Consider the following 24,506-nt stretch of genomic DNA (forward strand, 5'->3'; position numbering starts at 1 on the left):
AGTTCTGTTAGTGTTTGATTTTTACTTTTTTAGTTAGTCACGTTTTTAGGCAACTTTACATGAGAAGTTGCAGCAAATAACAGAGTTGAATTTAAGAGCGTGTCAGCACGTGATATTAGACGTTGTCAGAACGTCTGCGACGCCCACACAGACAGAAAGAAAGAATGCGGAAGTCACATGGGTCATGGAGCTGCAGATAGTTCCAAACACTAGCAACTCGAGCGTGGATCCCTATTAATTCTCCGTGTTTCTGAAGTATTTTCTCCGGTAAGTAGATGAAATTAAAAAAAAACCCAAAAGGCATTTTGAGGCATTAGCTGACTGGTCTGTCACAAATTAAGTCAACGGCGTTATTTCATGTTGCCGGTTATAGTTAATTAATCATGTCATATTTTTCCTTTGGTGGTGACTGTATCAGTACGTCTCATTTTAATTCCTGGTAGAATAGAATAGAAAAATACTTTATTCATCCCCCAATGGGGGAAATTCAAATTAGTCAAGTGGCTCAAAAAATGATTCATATTTACAATGATTGTATATTAACAACAACAATAATAATACCAATTCTAATAAAAAAAATACTACTACTAACTAATAATAATAATAATAAATTACTAAATAAAATTTAAAAAAGTCTCAACGAGAAAATATGTTTAGTTTTTGATCTGCAAGAATGATATGATGGTTAATTTCGTTCGAGGAATACATCCTTTGAAAGACAATGGGCCTCATGCAAGAACCGTTCGTACGCACAGATATGTTCTTACATTACATTACATTACGGTCATTTTGCAGACGCTTTTAACCAAAGCGACTTACAATAAGTGCGTTCAACATCGGTAGGCAAAAGAACTTCAGGTCACAAGAAATCATAGGTGCATTTCCTTTCAAAACCAAACAGCTAAGAGCAAAACTAGTGCTAGAGTAAGTGCGATAAGTTAGGTACCTCAGCCTCTCACCAACTGCACACCATTCACAACAGGGTGGGGATGCAAACCCTGGTTCGGGTAGGGGAAGAAATAAAAGAGGTAAGAAAAGCAGGAATGGGATGCAAACCCTGGTTCGGGTAGGGGAAGAAATAAAAGAGGTAAGAAAAGCAGGAATGGGATTCAAACTCTGGTTCGGGTAGGGGGTAATGAAAATATAGAGGGTCCCAGTGGTGGAGGAAACAATAAGTGCGTAAGGAACTAGGACGGAGCAGGTGATGTCCTAAGAGGGCGGATCAGGGTAGTGTTTCCTGAAGAGGTGGGTTTTCAGCCTGCAGCGAAAGATGGGCAGCGACTCAGCTGTCCTGATATCAGTCGGGAGATCGTTCCACCATCGGGGTGCCAGAACAGAGAAAATCCGTGACCGTGTCGATCGTGCGCAGGGACCGCTGAGTGACGGGGCAGCCAGGCGCCTGGTGGCCGCAGAGCGAAGTGGTCGGGCGGGGGTGTAGGGCTTGACCATAGCCTGGAGGTATGAAGGAGCTGTTCCTTCCACTGCCCTGTAGGCCAGCACCAGAGTCTTAAACTGGATGTACGAGTGATTTAAGAGAATTTGCGCATTCACCAATCTTTTCATATTTTACGTTTTCTTTCAGGTACAGACAGAATTCACGAGTGATCCAGAGCTGTCGTAGGAGTTTCCTAAAATAGTCCGCTGTTATTTCAATCAAGTTTGCTTGACTAATGGATTGTATATTTAATTACTTTGAAGAAAACATAAATACATATACATTATACCCGATAATTATGCTGACATTATTCTGTTTGACTGAAATTATGCACTAATTGAAGGTTCATTTGAATCTGTATATAACGAGGTCAATGGGAAGCGTAACCAGCGGCTGACTTGCTACTTTTGGATGCCTTAGCACGTCAGGCTCTTGAAGAGAACGTGTGGGGACAGACGAATGGCTGACATCGCGATTAAGATTCCCAAGGACTGTGCTGCTGCAAATATGCAGAGCCACAACTCCAGAGAAAAACATGCCGATCAAACCCAATTCCACCACACGTCCAGGTCCTCACCACCCTTGGATTTTTGGCCACTGGAACCTTTCAGAGGGAGATTGGAGACAGATCGGGGGTGTCCCAGTCCTCTGTGAGTCGTACGCTCCCCTTGGTCATCAAAGCTCTCATCAGTTTATCACCCATGGTACATCAGATTCCCATACACCGCTGTCCAACAAGTACAAATTAAGAGGGACTTTCATCCCGTGTCTGGACTGCCAATCATAATTGGAGCACGAGACGCATATATGCATCAAAGCACCCGTGCCTCTGTCGTGGAGCGCACTGAGCTGAAGGCCAGGTGGGTGTGTCTCGATACCTCGTTCATGGCGCAATATTGCCATGAACGAGGGTCTCCTACTACCTGAACCAGCCCAGGCAGACCAGAAGATGTGGTGCCAGAAGACCCCCCTCATGGACCGCCCCATCAAAGTGCCATCATGATGAGGCAACAGCTGATTGCACGGCTTTAGTTGCAGTCATCGAGCGCCTGGCCATGGCGAGACGTTCTTTTTTTTTTTAAGCTATTTTCATATTAAACCATTTCTTTTTTTATTTCGGTGACATTACGAATTACAGGTGACATGGTATTAACAGCACTCGTAATAACTTCCCATTTCATGGCTTTAGCAGGTCCTGTAATTCCACTGCTGACTCTGCTAAAAATGACAGATTTTCCTTTCTGGATCTCTGAAAGCAGAACTTCAGTCTCAGAGCCCGTATTCTCATGACTCAACACTTCCTGGCACAGGAGAGAGGAAGCACAGCCTTATATGGTATCATTTAGGGCGTGGAGTATGCAAATCTACTATCCTGGTGCACGTGAACTTAGATACGCACGATTGGGATTCATCATTTACGCAGGTCGTTTACACACTTTTTCCGAAGATAAGAGCGTTTGTTGAATCTGACGTGGCGTGTTTGTACCAGACCTTCGTTCGAAAAAAGTGAGAGAAATTTAGAATACAAATACGAAAATGTTCTTGCATGAGGCCCAATGCCTTAGAGACGGCAGCATAAATGTGGATATTATAAGTATATGTCAAATTTTGTGCAAAACCAAAAATATAGTGATATGTACAACCAGACTATAAACTTTTTTCTTGTTCTACCTTCAACATTGAACACTTAAACTAAGATGAAATAATTGTTTAAAGTAATCTGAATTGTATTTGCTGACAGCACTGTGCAGAAGTGTTGAGAAACCCCTCATTTCTTTATATATTTTATTTTCTTGGTGGTCTGTAATGAGGGCTGGATTCCTCTGACAGTTCAGTGAACAGCTGGATTCCTCTGACAGTTCAGTGAACAGCTGGATTCCTCTGACAGTTCTGTGAACAGCTGGATTCCTCTGACAGTTCAGCGAACAGCTGGATTCCTTTGACAGTTCAGCGAACAGCTGGATTCCTCTGACAGTTTAGCGAACAGCTGGATTCCTCTGACAGTTCAGCGAACAGCTGGATTCCTCTGACAGTTTAGCGAACAGCTGGATTCCTCTGACAGTTTAGCGAACAGCTGGATTCCTCTGACAGTTCAGCGAACAGCTGGATTCCTCTGACAGTTCAGCGAACAGCTGGATTCCTCTGACAGTTCAGCGAACAGCTGGATTCCTCTGACAGTTCAGCGAACAGCTGGATTCCTCTGACAGTTCAGGGAACAGCTGGATTCCTCTGACAGTTCAGCGAACAGCTGGATTCCTCTGACAGTTCAGCGAACAGCTGGATTCCTCTGACAGTTCAGCGAACAGCTGGATTCCTCTGACAGTTTAGCGAACAGCTGGATTCCTCTGACAGTTCAGCAAACAGCTGGATTCCTCTGACAGTTCAGCGAACAGCTGGATTCCTCTGACAGTTCAGGGAACAGCTGGATTCCTCTGACAGTTCAGCGAACAGCTGGATTCCTCTGACAGTTCAGCGAACAGCTGGATTCCTCTGACAGTTTAGCGAACAGCTGGATTCCTCTGACAGTTCAGCGAACAGCTGGATTCCTCTGACAGTTCAGCGAACAGCTGGATTCCTCTGACAGTTTAGCGAACAGCTGGATTCCTCTGACAGTTCAGCGACCAGCTGGATTCCTCTGACAGTTCAGCGAACAGCTGGATTCCTCTGACAGTTCAGCGAATAGCTGGATTCCTCTGACAGTTTAGCGAACAGCTGGATTCCTCTGACAGTTCAGCGAACAGCTGGATTCCTCTGACAGTTCAGCGAACAGCTGGATTCCTCTGACAGTTCAGCGAACAGCTGGACTCCTTTGACAGTTCAGTGAACAGCTGGATTCCTCTGACAGTTCCTCTGATTTAAAGGATCCATCTGCACAGAGCATTGCTGTGGCATGTTGGTGCATTCATACAGTCAGCATGTCAATGTTTACATCTGCATCAAACACCATTCATTCTGAATAATCTTGATAATTCATTGAATAGATGTTATTTACATAAGCACTTCTGTTCTGTCACAAGGCTTGGTCTCTGATCAGGCTGGCAGACCTACTAATTTTCTGCTGTTACCGTCACTTATGACCCTCCAAGTCCCCCAGTATCCTTAATGAGGCCCGACCACCGAAGCTGGTGCAAAGGCCTCTTGTATCTGTAGTGTTTTTTGCTATTTTGGGGGGGCTTGAACATGCTCAAATACTCACTAAATCTTGCATGCACCCCCAAGGGAATGCATCAAATGATGTATTTCTGGGGTCTCGTGAATTTGTGGACAAAAAAAGACTCCACAACGGCACTTTCTGTGGTAGCGCTGTAATCGGAGCACCTGAATTTTCATGAAACTTGGCAATCGCATAGAACACAATTAGACTGACAAAAAATCCTGATGGAGCAGTGTCCCAAACCCAGCAGGAAGTTAGCCACTTTGGTGTTTTACAAACATGATAGTGGTACTCCTCCCACGAGAACTTAGAGACCTGAAAATTGTTCCATATGGTCAAAAGTTACTAAGTTCCGAAAAGCTTGGTTGTAAATAAACCATTGGGTCTGGGCGGGGGAGCAGCCCAAGTTTGATGTTTTGCCATGAAAAAGGAACGTGACATATCTGCCACATTTTACATGCAATGTGTGCTAAACGTTACACATATCATCACACTCAGTTCTATATAGATTTATGTCGCAATGTTTGTCCTCCCCATAGCGCCACCCACTGTTTACCAGAGCATGTGACCGGAGCTGAGAGGTAAGGATTTCCGCTCCTCGCTCACATAGGTGTTTGCTCCCCAGAATGGTGCTTTTCCAGTAGCTCGCCACGGCTTGGTTTGGTTGTGTTTCCATTACACTTCGTGCCTCCTCGACGTGGGCGGGGTCGTCGTAACACGTGTTGCTGCTCACCCTGTGGCTTTTTGTCGCACAGAAGGCAAAAGAAGAGAGCCAGAGAAGACTCCTGGCCGCCAGACAAAACAGTATTGAAAAGTACCGTAGAGTTTTGTTACGAGCTTCAAAAAGACGACGTTTGGAGGCAAGCTAACAGTTGCTAATGCTAGCTTTTATTATCCGCGTTATTCAATTCAATTCAATTAAAAAATACTTTATTTATCCCAGAGGGAAATTAAATGTTGATGTAACTCAATTAAATCAAGGAGTTATTATAGATGCTGATGGCTGTGGGCAGGAATGATTTCCTGTAGCGTTCTGTTTTGCATCCAAACTGAAGAAGCCTTTGACTGAAGAGACTCTGTTTTCCGATAACAGTCTCAAGGAGAGGATGTTCAGGGTTGTCCATAATGACGCTTCCAGTGACGACACTCATCGCCTCAATCAGTGGAAGGCAGTCGGCTGACGTCACGTTTTAGTAACGCTTCGGCCCGCTTGGAACCAGGGCTGAGGTGATACGGAAAATCGTCCCGGTTGCAGGTACGGCGTGCTATTGGAAACACACAATAGCGTGCCGAGCCGAAGCGAGCTAGTGGAAAAGCGCCAGAAAAAGTCGCACCAAAACGCTCCGCTCGGTTCTGCTCCACAGAGAACATATTCCGCTCCGGTGAAATCGCTCAATGCTAGCTCAAATTTTATAGAAAGAGCAGTTCATCCGGGGACACACTGCGTGGTGCTAGTTTGTTGCGGGACACAACAGACAATTTTTTGAAGTGTAGGCTAACAGTTTTGTTAATTATTGAAGGCACAGGGTGGATTTGTGCATGCCCGAGACTCGTGGTGGGAGCAGAGCTGGAGCGGCACGGAGCAGTTACATTTGATAAAGACTTGCTCCACGCGCCAACTATATTTTGCACGCTCCACTCCGTTCAGATGCTCTGCTGTCTACAAGAAGTCACAGGTTTTACTCTTGGACTTATTACTCTGTCATTATGCACAAGATCTATTTAAAATGTGCAGAAGACAGATAATAAATGGCGTATTCCGATATCACTTGATGACAACAAAAGTAATTATAAACCTCTTATATCTCATCTGAGCAGCACCAGGTTTACAGAGTGTAATCTTTTTTGCATCCTACCAAAGCCACAGACCCACACACTGACAACAGGAAGAGATGGTTTTTATATTTTGACATTTTAACTTCTGAACAGTTTACTCTCAACACTTAAAAGCGTGTGCGACAGGGTTAAGCTTATCTTGATGTCCCCTTAAAATTAAGAAACGCATCCATGGCGAGTTGTGATGCATCGCCATGAAACAGATGGTATTATGTCCAGAGTGCAAGTGGTTGATTTCAGATGCCGAACTGTTTCCTCTAGGATTTTTAAATCAACAATATTAATTTGTGACATAACGTCAGAGTTATTTCTAGGTTTTAGACACAGATTAGTTGAATGTTTTGTCTAATTGTTTTGATTATTTTTTTTTTTGGCTAAAAACGTTGGCAAATTCGTTGCATTTCTCAGTGGAGAGGAGGTCTGGGTTTGACTGTTTAGAATAGAAAAATACTTTATTTATCCCCCAATGGGGGAAATTCAAAAAGGAGGATTTGTGAGTTTTTCAACCATAGCAAACAGAGTTGGAGAATTGTTGACATTCTTATTAATCGATAAATGCAGCTGTCTGTTTTCTATGTAAATTAATCTTTCACCTCTAATTAAGAATGTGTACTTGTAGAGTCATGGCGGACGGCAGTGAGTGAGACGTGTAGGTCCGGCCCCAGGGAGAAAACTTTTTGATCTTTAATTCCGAAATCATCATTAGGAAATGGATTACGTGCCTCGTTAATTTAGACATGTGATTTCGGAACATTGACCTTTCTTCGGGACTTTCTTGCAAGACTGGCGACTTAATAGACAACTATCCAAACAATTCCACCTGCACGTGTATGTCGCCCAAGACCCGTTCCAGACCTGAGATGGAGAAAATCCAAGCAACACTGGACAAGCTGGTGGCAACAAATGCTACCCTCACCAGTAAAATGGACAAACTTGATTCTGTTTCTAAAAAATTGGACAAACTACATGACTCGGTGAATTCGATTGGTGTGCGGCTCGACTATACGGAGGCTAACCTGCTCGAGCAATCTAACAAGGTAGCTGCTCAAGAGATTAAAATCAAGGAGCTCAGCAATAAACTTGAAGAAGCTATTAACGCCATTGACAATCTTGAAAATCGATGAAGGAATCTCAAGCCCCTTTCACACTGCGACCCGCTACCTTAGCGGGTCAAATTGCACCTTCGACCCACGTCGAGCAATGTGGACGCTTGGCTTGTCAGGGTGACCCGTGTCGCCTGAAGCCGAGTTCAGGGGGCGTTGCCTAGTGGCAGAGCGTCACACGAAACACATAAAATGCTGGGCGTGTACAATGACGTAGGCACAAGCCATGCGTCGGAGGTTGGGTTAAATACACCTGTCTGTCTGCATCAAATTTTTCAAACAAACGATGGCGGGACACCTCGAGATATCGTTTTTGCAATTGTATATGCAGTTCATGGAGATGTTACTTTACGGTGCGTGGGAAACCGCGCTCTCCCATCTTTCTCGCCAGCCCTTACAGCAGAGGTCCATCTTTCACCGTCCCCGACATGTGGCGGTAAATAACGTCCTCTGCTCGGAGGCTGAGGAGCTCGCGGACCTCCTTGTCTCCCCAGTTGGCCATATTAAAAAATGTCTCCAACTTGATGTAGGCTAAAACAGAGTAAAACTTGTCCTCACCTGTCGCTGTTGTTCTGAATCAGCTGTCCATTTTGTCTTTTAAACTCCTCACATCATGCCACGCCCACGTCCGACCCGCGTCGATTGCGTTCACACCAAACTCGGCTCGGCAAAAAGACTAGGGTCCGACGCGGGTCGAAAGGTGAGTCGAGTTGACGCGGCAGCCCGGGTCGGCAGTGTGAACGCAACAGTAGACACGCTAAATTCGCGAATTAAACGCGGGTTATTCGGCAGTGTGAAAGGGGCTTCAGATTGCTGAATCTACCGGAGAAGAGCGAAGCAGGACACAGAATGGAGACATACCTGGCGAAGACCCTGTCCACTCTCCTGGGCATTCCACTTCAGGAGCAAGACATTGAAATTGCTCACAGAATTGGTCCACTGGACGAGGAGAATCCTAGGCCCCGCACAGTGATCTTTAAACTGTGTCATCTTCCAAAGAGGGATGCCGTTCTGAGGGCAGCGAAGACCAAAACAATGACGCTCAGTGACCTCCCTGACGTGACATTACGGATTTCGGAGGATATCTCGACGCATAGGAGGAAACTTCGGGATCAATACTGGCCATTGCGGGAGCAACTTCATGAGAGAAACATCAAGACCAGGATCCGCGACCCAGGCATTCTTCTTGTTTGGATTGACGAACAACCTCTGAAGTTCCAGAATGTAGTGGTGGCTAAAGATACATTGAAACAGACATTCCCTGATCTGAAGACAAAGTAGCTAACCAGCGCTGATCACTGCACTCTGGGAGGGGGGTAAGTGGCAAGTGGAAAGTGACACTATTTTTCCAATAGGCCTATATTTTTTCTCGGCCTTATTTTTGTGGTGGCTAACCTTCTGATGATTTCTCTCTTTCTTGCTACATGATTTTGTTATCCGAGACTGCATAATATGCCACCTTTTTTTTTTTTTTGTCTTGCCCCTGCCTACTGCGTGATCATCTGGGAATAGTTTATTTGGCATATCCTACTCTGGATTTCTTCTGGACATATCAGATTGCAGTGTTGGCCTATTTGCTGTTGTGAATCGGGATGTAATTTGAGACCTCATAGGCCTATTTCATAGGGTTATCTTTGCTTATTTTATTATGGCAATCCATGCAATAATATTTAGGACTATGTTTATTTTGGCAACCTATGCTTATGGTAATCTATGTTCACTTATACCTATAACATTCCTAATTTATTTTCATCTCAACCTGGACATTTTAGACTTAATATTGACTGCACTGTTTATTGACCCAAGGATAATTATTTGTCTAATCACGCTACAATGATGAATATGAAGTCCCTACTTGCGGAGATGCAATTAACTGAGTTTGGATCTGGGAGATTATGGACTGACGTGTTCCCCTTTTTTTTTTTTTTTTTTCTACCTCCTTTAGTCTCGAAGATAAGGTCTTACTTATTGGACTTTTTTTTTTCTCCCTCTTGGGGTTTTTCTGCGGACTTGCCCTCTATTAGTTTGGTGGGTTGGGGAAACATGGGTACATTAGTAACACCCATGTACTGTAGGGTTTTGTGTTATTTGTTATTTTTTGTTTGTTTTGTCCAGTGTGTAGCGGGTGTGTGTGTGTGTGTGGGGGGGGGGGGCGGCTTTGCTTGCTGCCGTGCGTGGGTGTGTGCGTGTGGTTGAGCATGTGTGTGCGGTCGTGCGTGTGTGTCTGGTTTGTGTGTGCGTGTGCTTGTGTGTTTGGATACATGGGTTGGGAATTACAGGTCTTGCTCTTGCTCAGGTCTTGCTCTCCTGGTTTTTTTTGTTTACTGTACGCTTTACTATTTACAGCTCACCCTTTTTTTTTCCACAAACGATGTGAATGACAAAACTTACTGTGCTTTCTTTTAATGCGCGTGGCCTTAATTTGCCACAGAAGCGCACAAGTTTTTTGGATACATTGAAGAGAAAGAAGGTGGATATAGCCTTGGTTAGCGAATCCCACCTGCTAATAAATGATGTCCACAAATTACAAAACAACCATTATTGTGTAAAGGCAAGTGCTTCTGCTCTTAATAAAACTAAAGGTGTATTAATCCTTGTTCGACGAAACTTTCAGTTCACCAACATAGATGTGGGTAATGACTCGGATGGCAGAATCACATTTATGAAGACCATTATAGAAAATAAGAAAATAGCCTTTTTGTCTGTATACGCGCCCAATACTTTTGATGTTGACTTTAATGCGCGCTTGTCCAATATAATGCATGACCTATCTGACTACCGATTAATAGTTGGAGCAGATTTTAATGCAGTTTGGGACCATTCCTTAGATAGGACGGCTATTACAGAGGGCAGTGATCAGAAGCTAGCGTCGGGTGCATTAAGGAAATGGGCTCAAGATTTTGCATTAATGGATATATGGCGTACTACCAATAACAATAAACGTGACTTCTCGTTTTATTCTGCAAGACACCAGTCATTTTCAAGGATAGATTTTATCTTTATATCTAACAGTTTTCTTGATAACGTGAGTACTGATATGCTCTCCTTGGCTTTCTCTGACCATAAAGCGGTCATCTGTCGAGGTAACATTTCGACGTCTCGGGACCGTGCCCCACGCTGGCGCTTTAATACTTCTTTGTTACACGAAGAGAACTTTGTGAATCAGCTTGAAACAGGTCTGGTCGAATTTTTACATTTTAACGAGCACTCTGTGGAAGACGTTCGTGTATTATGGGACTCGGTGAAGGGATACATTCGGAGCAACTGCATATCGTTTTCCTCTCATTTAAATAAGATCCGTCGGCGCAGAGTCTTTGAATTGGAGCGCGATCTGAAACAACTGGAATACGCTATGCATAATACTGTCTCTGTAGATTTAACATCACAACGTAAAAAGGTTAAAGATGAGCTTGACTCGCTGTATAGACAACGGGCTGATTTCCTTATTCATCGCACACGACAAAACCATTATTTTGAAGGAGCTCGCCCTAGCCGGTCATTAGCCGTAAGCCTGCGCTTCTGCGAAAGCTTTGCGCACATACCATCCATAAAGGCACCTGACGGAACTTTGGTAACAGACCCGAAACTAATTAACCAAATGTTTCGTACATTCTACTCTAATCTATACCGTTCTGAGGTTCCCTATGACCCTATGAAATTTGAAGTATTTGTTAAAGACCTAAATCTTACCAAAGTGTTACCTCATGAGGCTTCTTCTCTTGATGCGCCAATTATCCTGTCCGAACTAGAGTCGGCCTTACACAGTCTTAATAAAGGTAAATCGCCGGGCTTTGATGGGATTCCACATGAACTGTACTTGAAATTCTGGTCTCAACTTGGCCCTTTATTGTTAAACATGATAAACCATGCGATTTCAAGTGGATCCTTTTCAAGGGATGTGAACACCGCCACGATTACATTATTGCATAAAAAGGGTAAAGATCCAAACGACTGCGCAAACTACCGTCCATTATCTCTTCTGAACACCGATATTAAATTGTTCGCCAAAATACTTGCTCTAAGATTGGAGCCACTTATGAACAAACTTATACATCCCGATCAAACAGGTTTTGTATAATCGCGGTTATCCGCTGACAACGTTCGCAGATTATTGCATATACTTGAGCAATCTGCCGTGGCCAAATCTTCTTATGCTGTGTTATCACTAGACGCAAAAAAAGCATTCAACGTTTTGGAATGGCATTATTTATGGGCTGTCCTTCGCCATATGGGTTTTGGTGTCAATTGTGTTGTTTCTCCGCTTTTGTTTGTATTATCACTTGAACCCTTGGCACAGAAGGTGCGTCAATCATCACGCACTCCTATTACTGTACATGGAACGGACCATTTAATTTCTCTCTACTGTGATGATATTTTATTATACTTGGGGGATGTAACTAAATCTACTCCACATGTATTATCGTTATTTAATTCTTTCTCTGATATATCAGGTTACACGATTAACTGGTCTAAATCGGCTTTACTACCTCTGAACAATATTACGAAGCAAGTATCGCTACCAACCAATGTGCCTGTGGTTAACCAATTTAAATACTTGGGATTATCCATTTTTTCTTTATTACAAACTACCTTGGCATTTAACTATAATAAGACACTTAAGCAGGTGGAAAATGATCTAGCGAGATGGATGTCCATTTCCAACACATTTAGCGCACAAGTTTCAATTATTAAGATGAATATCCTTCCACGAGTTAATTTCTGCAGTACCATGTTACCCTTGGCTCCCCCTCCTGATCATTGGGAGAAATGACATAGACTGCTGTGTAATTATGTGTGGAAAGGAAAGCGCCCAAGGATTAAAATGTCTACATTGCAAAGACAGAAAGTCTCTGGTGGCCTTGGGGTCCCAAACTTTGAGCACTATTTCTGGGCTTCAACTCTTCGACCTCTCAGCACCTGGTTTAATACGGGAGCACAAGTGGCCTGGCGACCTTTGGAGGAAAACTTGGTCAAACCACATAGGCTTGAGGATTTAATCCATTCCAATATTCCTCTTAAAATGTGTAAATCCAAGTTTGGCTCCCTTGTCTCACACCTTGTTGCCACCTGGAGAATTGTAGAATGTTATTCCAAAACCCACCTGAAATATCACTCTCACCTCCCTTTATTCAATAACTTTGATCTCTATTTGGGGAAACACCCAATTTCTTTTCCTCAGTGGAGTGATAAAGGGATTAATACCCTCTCCGACATTACATCCAATAATACATTAAGATCATTTCAAGACTTAAAATCCCACTACAATTTACCTGGTACTTCTTTTTTCTTTTACCTACAAATCCGTAGTGCTCTTCGTGCATACGGGGTCCCCTGGGGAGAAAAACTGGAGTGTCACCCAATAAAAAAGATTTGTTTATCCACCAAAGGTTTGGTTTCCAATCTCTATACTCACATTGTCAAATGTGTGGAAAAGCCTATACAAGTTGATACACTTTGGAGCCATGATCTTTCAATTGCACCTTCCACAATCAACTGGACAACAGTATGGCCAAAGATAGTTTTATCATCACATAACCCTAACCATCAGATGATTCATTATAACTTTATTCACAGACTTTATACTACTCCTCTTAAATTATTTTACATGAAAAGGAAATCATCACCGACATGCGAGCTATGCTCCTTAGGAGCTACAGGAACATTTCTACATATGGTCTGGGACTGCCCTGGGGTAAAAACATTTTGGGAAATGGTTTCTAAAAAGATCTCCTCTATTCTTGACAGTACCATCCCTTGCTCTCCAAGGATTTTGCTACTGAACGATTTTCCTGAGCTAGACCTTTACTTGATGCATCAACGCTGGTGTTTGGTAGCCCTAACTGCCGCTAAAAAAATAATCGCACAAAAATGGAAAACTCCCCATGCTTTGTCACAACAACAATGGATTAATACAGTCATAGATCTGGCTAAACTTGAGAAATCTGTGGCCAGTATGCACGGTGCTCAGAGCAAGAATATTAACTTGTGGTCATCTTTTATTGATAGATTATTGGATTGATGGCCTGGGATGATGTCCTGTTGCTTTCTTTTTCACTTTCTTATCCTCTTCTACTTCTTGCATCTACACATCAATTATTTTTTTTTTTTTCTTCTTTTTGATAAACTTTTTTCTTTGTGTTTTCTATTAGGACCGGGTGAGTGAGCTGGGAAGGAGACCTGTGTGTGTGTGTATGTGCTGGTATGGATCTTGATTGTCGTCCATTGTCGTTTCATGTGTTGTGTATTTGTTTTTTTTTTTGTTTGACACAAAATACAATAAAAATTTGATCACAAAAAAAAAAAGAATGTGTACACTTTAATGCTTTCACTCATGGTTTCCAACACACTAAACAGACCATTGTCACTCTTTGTAGGGACCAACAGGACAATGAGGGTTTCTACAAGTCAGCTGCAAAAGCTCACCATCTTCACTACTGTGCTGACCGGTGGGGGGGTTGGCACCATGTATTTTCTGCTGCAGAGTGAGTACAAATACTCCGTGTGTGTGTGTGTGTGTGGTCAGCAGACGTTTTGTTCATTAACAACGTGCATTGCTTAAGCCTGGTTTATAGTCGGTAACGCAAGACGCAAAGCAAGACGCAAGAAGAAACGCAAGCCCTTGCGCGGTTGCAAGCCCCCCATTGCGAGCTTGCGTGTGTCACCTCAATTTTCTAAACTTCACGCAAGAAAAGACGCAAGCCTACTACTTGAAAACGACATACTCATCGATCAGACAGCATGCAGAGCGTTTACACACAGTGCACTTCACTCCTGCCCGAGCCGAAATCAGCCAGCCTGAAAAGCTGATTTCCCTTAAGCTATAAACTCTGTAAATATATAACTTTAGCAACATTTGAAACATTTTCAGGCGAGAAAGTAGTCGTTTAGACCCCCAAGGTGTTGAAAATCTGACAAAATACCGGCTATTTACAAGAAGAAGAAGCATGAATCACTCGAAGAGGTCCTGGCGGTGAATTTCCTTTCATCATAGTAGGCTTGTCATTGAAAAAACCCGCTACTCCACGTACTCTCCTGGCGGTGAATCGCCATGCAGCACACGCAAGCGCCGGCAAAGCTAAATGAAGTATAAACGTCTCGAGCCATTAACATACGCGCAAGACGCAAGCGCAAGGGCAGTTAAAAGAAGTATAACTCAGCCTTTACTCTTACTCATCATTCCTAAATTATTCCATAACCAAACCAGTAATTTTGGGTATGGGCATAATTAGTGTTCCTAAGTCCTTAAATGACTTAAATCCTTTAATGTGGCAGCAATGGCTCAGGTGATTAAAGTGCTCTTTGTTTCTAAAGTGATCTTACTCCAATCAGAAAGTTGGTATTTCAATCCCCACCCTCCACATGTCAAATTCTCTTTGGGATACTGAGGACTCTCATTGCCCTCAATGGGATGGCTGTAGCTCTCTCATTGCTATGAATGGGACAGCTGTAGCTCTCTCGTTGCCCCGAATGGGATGGCTGTAGCTCAGAGGAAAGAGCGAACCACCAGCATTCTGGATGATATTTAACAGCTGTGCCATGGCCTCCCTCATATCACTGGTCACTCAAGATGCATGTGAAAATGTGTTCTAATGCCAGGTGTGAACTGATATGGTCTGAGCTGTCTGCTTGTGAGCAAATCATCCATAGTGTATGATATTGCGAGGTGTGAAAGGCACATCACAGCTGCAGTGTGAATGGTGAAGATCAATATGTATACCTGTCTGCATCTGTGCATTGTTTGCACCTTTATATTAGTATTGTAATCCTTACATCTTATTTGTATTTTTTAAGCTTAATGTAATTTTTTTTGTATCGAAATAGTATATGAGTATTTGATTTTAGTTGTGTAAAAGGCCTTTGGGGACAAATATTTATGATTAAAGTATTTTTAAATTTGGATTGAATTTGAAGTTATTACCTGTATGTACCAAAAAGAGCACAAATGATTGTCTCTAGATTGTCACATTTAACTTCTATAGAATGATAGGAGGGCCTCCAAAAAATGGAAAAATAAATGAATACTGAAGAAATGTATGCATTCTCTTTGCCATTTCTGTTATTTGTCAAGAGCATTTGCTTTTACAATTTCTGTATTCTTCTTTTGCTTGGCTTTTTCTGAATCGCACACTTAACAAGGTGTGTTACCTGTAAATGACATGTTACATGTAAGGCCCAATCCCATTTCTATTTTTCTACCCCTACCCCTTAGCCCTACACCTCGCCGCTTCAATCGTAGGGCTAAGGCGTAGGGCTTGAAACTAACCCCTATGAATTGGGACAGCCCTTCACACTCACGTACATCATAAGTCCGCGCCGTCAGTTGTTACGTAACCAAAAGCGACAGCTTTAGCCAGAAATAAACAAACATGCCTGCTGCTGTGGTGTTGGCGCTCTCCTGCGCTATTCGTATATTTTTAGAAATATCTGCGTCGAATCGACGGAGTGCCATCAGGCGAAGGCGTCTTCGACATCTGGGAGCATTGCTGGATCTTGTTACGGTATGTAGAATGAGAAATTAATGCAAATAACGCGTGTGAGTGAGCACTTTTTCACGTCCAGCCCGCATAAATGGCGTCTTTTTGGTAGCTTCCAGAGCCGGCGTGTGAATATGATAACGTGTGTGTGTGTATTTGAAAGTGCTTCTAACTGTACATTTGTGATATCGTGTAATATAGAAACAATTTGCTTGTCTCGTTGGATTTGCTGATTTATTGACTGGAGTAGTATCCTAACCTGGCTAACCTAGCTGAAAGCATAAGCTAACGTTCAGCCTTTGTTACTCGCCTCGTTCCGTTTGGGATAAACATGCAGCTCATGCGTTTTTGAAGCGGTTTTCTTTGTACCAGGTTCAGATTTGATGACATAAATAAATGCACTGCATTGTGTGTGCTATCAATGTGTTGGTTTGGGAGGATGAAAGCCTGATCTTTCCATTTTTTTCTTTCCAGCAGACGGGTCATCCTACAAATTATTGCCGATTGGACCACAACATGCCTGTTCTAAGGTTGTGGTTCAATGTTGAGGCGGACTTAAAGCAGGACTTTCGCCTCAGCAGAAGAGCCGTAAACGCTGTCCAAAGGCTACTACAGAGAGAGCAGGACCATGGTTGGGGCAGGCAACTGGAGGTCCTGATCTATATATACTGGTTGGCACATGGACTCTCTTACATCGTGGTGGCTCGTGTGTTTAACGTTCCCAAATCCACGGTGCACCGAGTCGTTCACAAAGTGGCGAATTACATATGACAAAACCCACGGCGTGCCATTGCATTCCCCCAGGCTGGAGAGCTGGATGCAGTTGGCCAAGGATTTGTCCAGCTATCTGGGAGCCCTGCATTCAGAAATGTTGTGGGTGCAATAGACGGTAGCCACATTAGAATCAAGCCACCAACACGGCACCGAATTGACTATCTGAACCACAAAGGCTTTTATTCAATCAACATGTAGGCAATTTGTGATTCCACTGGAAGATTCCTGGACATCTTTGTTGGTTACCCGGGTTCCGTTCATGAAAAACAGCACCTGCTACAAGGCGAGGCGGTACCCTCCACCAGGCTACGTTCTCCTTGGGGATGGTGGCTACCCATGTCTAGACACACCCATCAGCCTCATGCCTCTGTACAAGGAACCAGTCAATGGACCAATACAGGGGCGCTACAACTACTACCATGCCAAGGGTCGTAGTATAATTGAGCGAGCCTTTGGGGTAATGAAGACCAGGTGGCAGTGTACCCTTTTAAAGGCACTGGAAGTGAGGCCAGTGTTTGCTCCTCAGGTTATTGCATCCTTTGCCTTTCTCCACAATGCGTGTCTGGACAATGGGGACCTGCTTGAGCCAGATGAGGATGTGGCAGAGGACAACCTGGATCCCCAACCTCCCCGAGAGGCCCTAGCAGTTAATGAGGCGAGTGGAAATGCAATGCGGGACAGATTGGCAGCCCTGGTGTCACAGTAAGATGTGCAATGCATATAGTTTTTGGTGGCTTTTTTAATGCTGGCTTTTTTTACAATTAGTTTTATTTTTCATGCTGGGCCTGGGCCTTGAGCTGTGCGATGTATATATTTTTTGTGACTTTAAATGCTGAAACACTGAAGACTTGTTTAAAATGAATTGTTAAGATGTTATTTTTTTTGTTTGAGAATGTACCCCAATTTTTTTGTTATCCCTTGTATAATAAATCTCTTCATACCAATATCCGTTCCAGTCGTTCATATGATGTTGATGTGATAATCATGCTCACAAACCTTTTGTCCTTAATTTCTTTTATTAGGAATAGTGCAAATAACAGCTTAAAGTGTCTGGTGGTGCAAATATGGACAATATGATTATAAACAGAAATTAAATGAACATAAAAAGACAACAGTGCAATAAAATAACAATATGAATATAAACGGGCAACAGTGCAATCATTGAGAACGAGATGGTGGGGAGAACAAGATGGGGGGGTGACCGGAGCAGGAACAGCGAAGGTGCATGGCACATCGGAGGTGCTGGGCTCAGTGATGTTCTGGGGGAACAAGATACGACATGACATTATAGCATGCACTTTCATCCATTGTAAAAAGTAAAAAATAAAAAAAGGTGTTTTAGAATGTAGTGGTGTAGTGTAGTGGTGGCTGTGTGTACAATAGGTGCATGGCGCATCAACTCACCTTACAGTTTGTCAATCATGCGCTCAAACAGAGCTAAAAAGCGCTCCGTTTTCTGCTCCGTCTCTTCGTGGCGCTTCTCCTCCTTCTGGCTCTCCTGGAGCAGGTAATCCATTATAGGATTGGACTTCCTGCTCCTTTTTGGGGATGGGGATGGGGATGGTGGAGAACGAGAGCATGGTGAGGTGACCGCAGCAGGGATGGCGAAGGTGCATGGCGCATCGGAGGTGCTGGGCTCAGCATCGTTCTGGGGGAACAAGACACAACATGACATTATAGCATGCACTTTCATCCATTGACAAAAAAGGTGTTACAGAATTAGGTAGTGGTGGCAATACATGTATGTATTTTTAAAAAACATACCATGCACATTCATTCTTAAAGACCAATAGATACATAAATAATACATGGCAGTATGTTTACCAAAGCATACAAGCATACATCCTCCTCTGCACATGCTTCCACCAAGAGCGGAGGGTCCATTGCTGCTCTTCCTCCCAGCACCTCGTGCATGTCCTCATAATATTGCCACGTCGTGGCGGTCTCCTGGCCTTCAGTCCCACCCCCAGTGGAGAGAGTTCTCAGCTGCTGCAGGAAGCAAAACAATTAAAACTCAATGGCAATTATAAATGCATTTCATTGCTCACTGACGATATTTCAAGAGGACATAGTATTCATCTACTTAAAGGACATTACTTCCTGTTTACCTTGTACTTCTTTTTGAGATTCTCCCATTTTTTTGGAGACCTGCTGGGAGGACACCTTCCCCAGCAACCCCAGCTCCTTTATCAGCTTCCTGTGTTGTAAATACAAGGGATAACGTCAGTTAACGCCTTAAATGCACTAAAACAAACCATTGTGAGCGACCTTTGACCTAAAATAAATTACTCACTCACTGTTGTTTGGCCGAGGCTTTGGATTTTAGAAAACGGGTTTGGTTTTCGACGCGAAACTGGATCAGGCTCTTTGTTTGAGCTTGAGTCCCTGTGAATCACAGTCACTTATATGAATACTTGTGATAATAGGTAGCGAAATGACGCTCAAAGGGAACTTCTCTATGGTTAACCAACTACATTGCTTGTAAATACTCGTTACAATTTCAAAAACGACAAGTTTGTTGTTTTACGACTGTCGCAGCACCTTCACATGCATTGACCGATTACTCCATAGTAATAGCGACTTTTCCCATGTGCGTTTATAACAGAAAACAACTGCACATTGCCACCATGTTAAGCTCACACAATACACCAGTTATCACAACCTAAAACAGTTAAAACAGTTAAATTATGCCCAAAAAAATAGAGCTACTTACATTTGTGTGGTGCTCTCTTTGCTTCCGCCATTTTTAAAAAGACTTGCCTTCTCCCGGTAGTCGCGTTGTATAATATATGAAATATATCATACCCCTTCGAACGTAGTCTGCCTGGCCGAACCCCTCCGTTTCAGCCCTCCCCCTTGGCCTTAATGTGATTTGGGATACCCCTACCCCTACACGTGAACGCGCAAAACGGAGGGGAAGGGGTAAGGGGTAGGGCCAAGGGGTGAAATGGGATTGGGCCTAAATGACATGTTACCTGTAAATGACATGTTAGCTGTAAATGACATGTTACCTGTAAATGGCATGTTACCTGTAGATGGCATGTTACATGTAAATCACATGTTACCTGTAAATGGCATGTTACCTGTAGATGGCATGTTACATGTAAATCACATGTTACCTGTAAATGACGTGTTACCTTACATGTAAATCACATGTTACATGTAAATCACATGTTACCTGTAAATGACATGTTACCTTACATGTAAATGACATGTTACCTGTAAATGACATGTTACATGTAAATGACACGTTACCTTACCTGTAAATGACATGTTACCTGTAAATGGCATGTTACCTGTAGATGGTATGCTACATGTAAATCACATGTTACATGTAAATGACATGTTACCTTACATGTAAATGACATGTTACCTGTAAATGATGTGTTACATGTAAATTACATGTTATCTGTAAATGACATGTTACATGTAAATTACACGTTACCTTACCTGTAAATGACATGTTACCATACATGTAAATGACATGTTACATGTAAATTACATGTTACCTTACATGTAAATTGCTTGTTACATGTAAATTACATGTTACATGTAAATCACATGTTACCTGTAAATTGTCAGGTTGGGTGTGGGAGGGAGGACACGGATGCGGACTTACAAAAAAAAGGTTGATTTATTAATAGCAAAAACAAAGTACCAACATAAAACACGGCTGAGCCGGAAAAAACGTAGTTGTGAACAAAAACAAAACAAAAGCACTTGACATGGCATGGAATAAATACTTAACTTAGTCGTGGCAACGTGGCATGAGAACTAACAGCAACAACATGCAACACAGATCCGGCAAAACTGACAGGGGAAGCAGGAAACTAAATAGGGAGTGAGAGTGATTGGGGAGTGAGTGCAGCTGAGGGAAAAAACACAGGTGAAGTGAGTGAACTAATAAACAGAGTGCAGGGAAACTAAAGCATGACAAAAAAAAACCTAAACCTGGACTGAAAAACAAACATAACCTAAACATGAAACTACAACCAAGAGTCTCTGGGTGTGACAGAGCCCCCCCCTCAAGGGGTGGATCCCAGACGACCCTTAAGGAATCCGAGGGTGGGAGGGAGGGGCTCGAAGCCGGTCAGGCTGTGGACTAGAAACAGGTATGTGGTACCGGCTTCGGGCAGCAGGAGGCAGTGGTCTGGCGGACGCCCAGACCGCAGACAGCGTAGCAGGAACAGGCGGTGGTCTGGCGGACGCCCAGACCGCAGACAGCGTAGCAGGAACAGGCGGTGGTCTGGCGGACGCCCCCCGATGACGTGGCAGCAGGCGGTGATCCGGCGGACGCCCAGACCCCCGATGACGTGGCAGCAGGCGGTGATCCGGCGGACGCCCGGACCCCCGATGACGTGGCAGCAGGCGGTGGTCTGGATGGCACCCAGACTTCCCTCTGCGTGGCGGCAGGAGACGGCCCGGCGGACGCCCGGACCCCCGATGACGTGGCAGCAGGCTGTGGTCTGGATGGCACCCAGACTTCCGTCGGCGTGGCGGGAGGAGGAGCCGGGGACCGTCCCACGGTCGGACGGACCTCCGACGGGGGGGGAGCCCCCCCTTCAAGGGATGGATCCCAGACATCCCCAAAGTCTGGGGGTGGGAGGGAGGGGCTCGAACCGGTGAGTCCATGGGCTCTGAGGCTTGGTCAGGCCCTGGGGCCTCGTGGTCAGGCCCTGTGGCCTCGTGGTCAGGCCCTAAAGCCTCGTGGTCAGGCCCTAAAGCCTCGTGGTCAGGCCCTAAAGCCTTGTGGTCAGGCCCTGTGGCCTCTTGGTCGTGGTCAGGCCCTGTGGCCTCTTGGTCGTGGTCAGGCCCTGTGGCCTCTTGGTCGTGGTCAGGCCCTGTGGCCTCTGGAACGGCTGGGGCCGGGGACTGGGATGCTGGAGTGGTGAGGGAGGGTGTGTACAGCGCGGCTACCTTCTGTGGCTCCATGCCAAAGATATCCAGCATAGCAGCGTGCTGTACACCCCTCACCTCTGCCCAGATGTATGTCACTCCTGACATGTGCTGGAGGACCTGCTTTCGTACAAAAAAGTCAATTAGTTCATTGGCAGAGTTCAGCTTCTCCCAAGAGGTGCAGCTCGATCCCGCGAGGCACCAGAAGTCCCCAGCCAGCTCCCAGAAGGCTGAGTAGTCCGCCGCGTCCATTTTCTGGCCGGATCTTTCTGTCAGGTTGGGTGTGGGAGGGAGGACACGGATGCGGACTTACAAAAAAAAGGTTGATTTATTAATAGCAAAAACAAAGTACCAACATAAAACACGGCTGAGCCGTAGTTGTGAACAAAAACAAAACAAAAGCACTTGACATGGCATGGAATAAATACTTAACTTAGTCGTGGCAACGTGGCATGAGAACTAACAACAACAACATGCAACAAAGATCCGGCAAAACTGACAGGGGAAGCAGGAAACTAAATAGGGAGTGAGAGTGATTGGGGAGTGAGTGCAGCTGAGGGAAAAAAACACAGGTGAAGTGAGTGAACTAATAAACAGAGTGCAGGGAAACTAAAGCATGACAAAAAAAAACTAAACCTGGACTGAAAAACAAACATAACCTAAACATGAAACTACAACCAAGAGTCTCTGGGTGTGACATAAATGGCATGTTACCTGTAAATGGCATGTTACCTGTAGATGGCATGTTACATGTAAATCACATGTTACCTGTAAATGACGTGTTACCTTACATGTAAATGACATGTTACATGTAAATCACATGTTACCTGTAAATGACATGTTACCTTACATGTAAATGACATGTTACCTGTAAATGACATGTTACCTTACCTGTAAATGACATGTTACATGTAAATGAAATGTTACCTGTAATTGACATGTTACCTGTAAATGACATGTTATCTGTAAATGACATGTTACCTTACCTGTAAATGACATGTTACCTGTAAATGACATGTTACATGTAAATGACACGTTACCTTACATGTAAATGACATGTTACCTGTAAATGGCATGTTACCTGTAGATGGTATGCTACATGTAAATCACATGTTACCTGGAAATGACATGTTACCTTACATGTAAATCACATGTTACATGTAAATGACATGTTACCTGTAAATGACATGTTACCTTACATGTAAATGACATGTTACATGTAAATGACATGTTACATGTAAATGACATTTTACCTGTAAATGACATGTTACCTTACATGTAAATGACATGTTACCTGTAAATGACATGTTACCTTACATGTAAATGACATGTTACCTGTAAATGACATGTTACATGTAAATTACATGTTACCTGTAAATGACATGTTATCTGTAAATGACATGTTACCTGTAAATGACATGTTACATGTAAATGACATGTTACCTGTAAATGACATGTTACCTGTAAATTATATGTTACATGTAAATTACACGTTACCTTACCTGTAAATGACATGTTACCTTACATGTAAATGACATGTTACCATACATGTAAATGACATGTTACCTGTAAATGACATGTTACATGTACATGTAAATTACATGTTACCTTACAAGTAAATTGCTTGTTACATGTAAATTGCTTGTTACATGTAAATTACATGTTACATGTAAATGACATGTTACCTGTAAATGACATGTTACCTTACATGTAAATGACATGTTACCTGTAAATGACATGTTATCTGTAAATGACATGTTACATGTAAATGACATGTTACCTGTAAATGACATGTTATCTGTAAATGACATGTGACCTTACCTGTAAATGACATGTTACCTGTAAATGACATGTTACATGTAAATGACACGTTACCTTACATGTAAAAGACATGTTACCTGTAAATGACATGTTACCTTACATGTAATTGACATGTTACCTGTAAATGGCATGTTACCTGTAGATGGTATGCTACATGTAAATCACATGTTACCTGGAAATGACATGTTACCTGTAAATGGCATGTTACCTGTAGATGGTATGCTACATGTAAATCACATGTTACCTGGAAATGACATGTTACCTTACATGTAAATCACATGTTACCTGGAAATGACATGTTACATGTAAATTACATGTTACCTGTAAATGACATGTTATCTGTAAATGACATGTTACCTGTAAATTACATGTTACATGTAAATTACACGTTACCTTACCTGTAAATGACATGTTACCTTACATGTAAATGACATGTTACCTGTAAATGACATGTTACATATACATGTAAATTACATGTTACCTTACATGTAAATTGCTTGTTACATGTAAATTACATGTTACCTGTAAATGACATGTTACCTTACATGTAAATGACATGTTACATGTAAATGACATGTTACCTTACATGTAAATTGCATGTTACATGTAAATTACATGTTACCTGTAAATGACATGTTACCTTACATGTAAATGACATGTTACATGTAAATGACATGTTACCTGTAAATGACATGTTACCTCACATGTAAATGACATGTTACTGTAAGTTACATGTAAATGACGTGTTACCTTACATGTAAATGACATGTTACATGTAAATTACATGTTACCTTACATGTAAATTGCATGTTACATGTAAATTACATGTTACCTGTAAATGACATGTTACCTTACATGTAAATGACATGTTACATGTAAATGACATGTTACCTGTAAATGACATGTTACCTCACATGTAAATGACATGTTACTGTAAGTTACATGTAAATGACATGTTACCTTACATGTAAATGACATGTTACATGTAAATGACATTTTACCTGTAAATGACA

General features: G+C 42.9%; 1 protein-coding gene across 4 annotated transcripts in view; it reads left to right on the top strand.

Annotated features, from left to right (window-relative positions):
* coa1 (cytochrome C oxidase assembly factor 1) overlaps window positions 1-24,506 on the top strand; it is a 35,334-nt gene that overhangs the window by 580 nt on the left and 10,248 nt on the right. The window contains exons 2-3 of one of the 4 annotated variants that reach the window (XM_075484191.1): window positions 13,678-13,727; window positions 13,903-14,010. In XM_075484191.1, coding sequence (XP_075340306.1) covers window positions 13,917-14,010 — 94 coding nt within the window. In that variant the 5' untranslated portion in view covers window positions 13,678-13,727; window positions 13,903-13,916. Of the gene's footprint in view, window positions 1-247; window positions 268-13,677; window positions 13,728-13,902; window positions 14,011-24,506 lie in introns of those variants that run through there. The other 3 variants (XM_075484193.1, XM_075484194.1, XM_075484192.1) reach the window with 3 other exon arrangements.

The sequence above is a fragment of the Odontesthes bonariensis genome, chromosome 14, assembly GCF_027942865.1.
Source record: "Odontesthes bonariensis isolate fOdoBon6 chromosome 14, fOdoBon6.hap1, whole genome shotgun sequence".
Taxonomy (NCBI): domain Eukaryota; kingdom Metazoa; phylum Chordata; class Actinopteri; order Atheriniformes; family Atherinopsidae; genus Odontesthes; species Odontesthes bonariensis.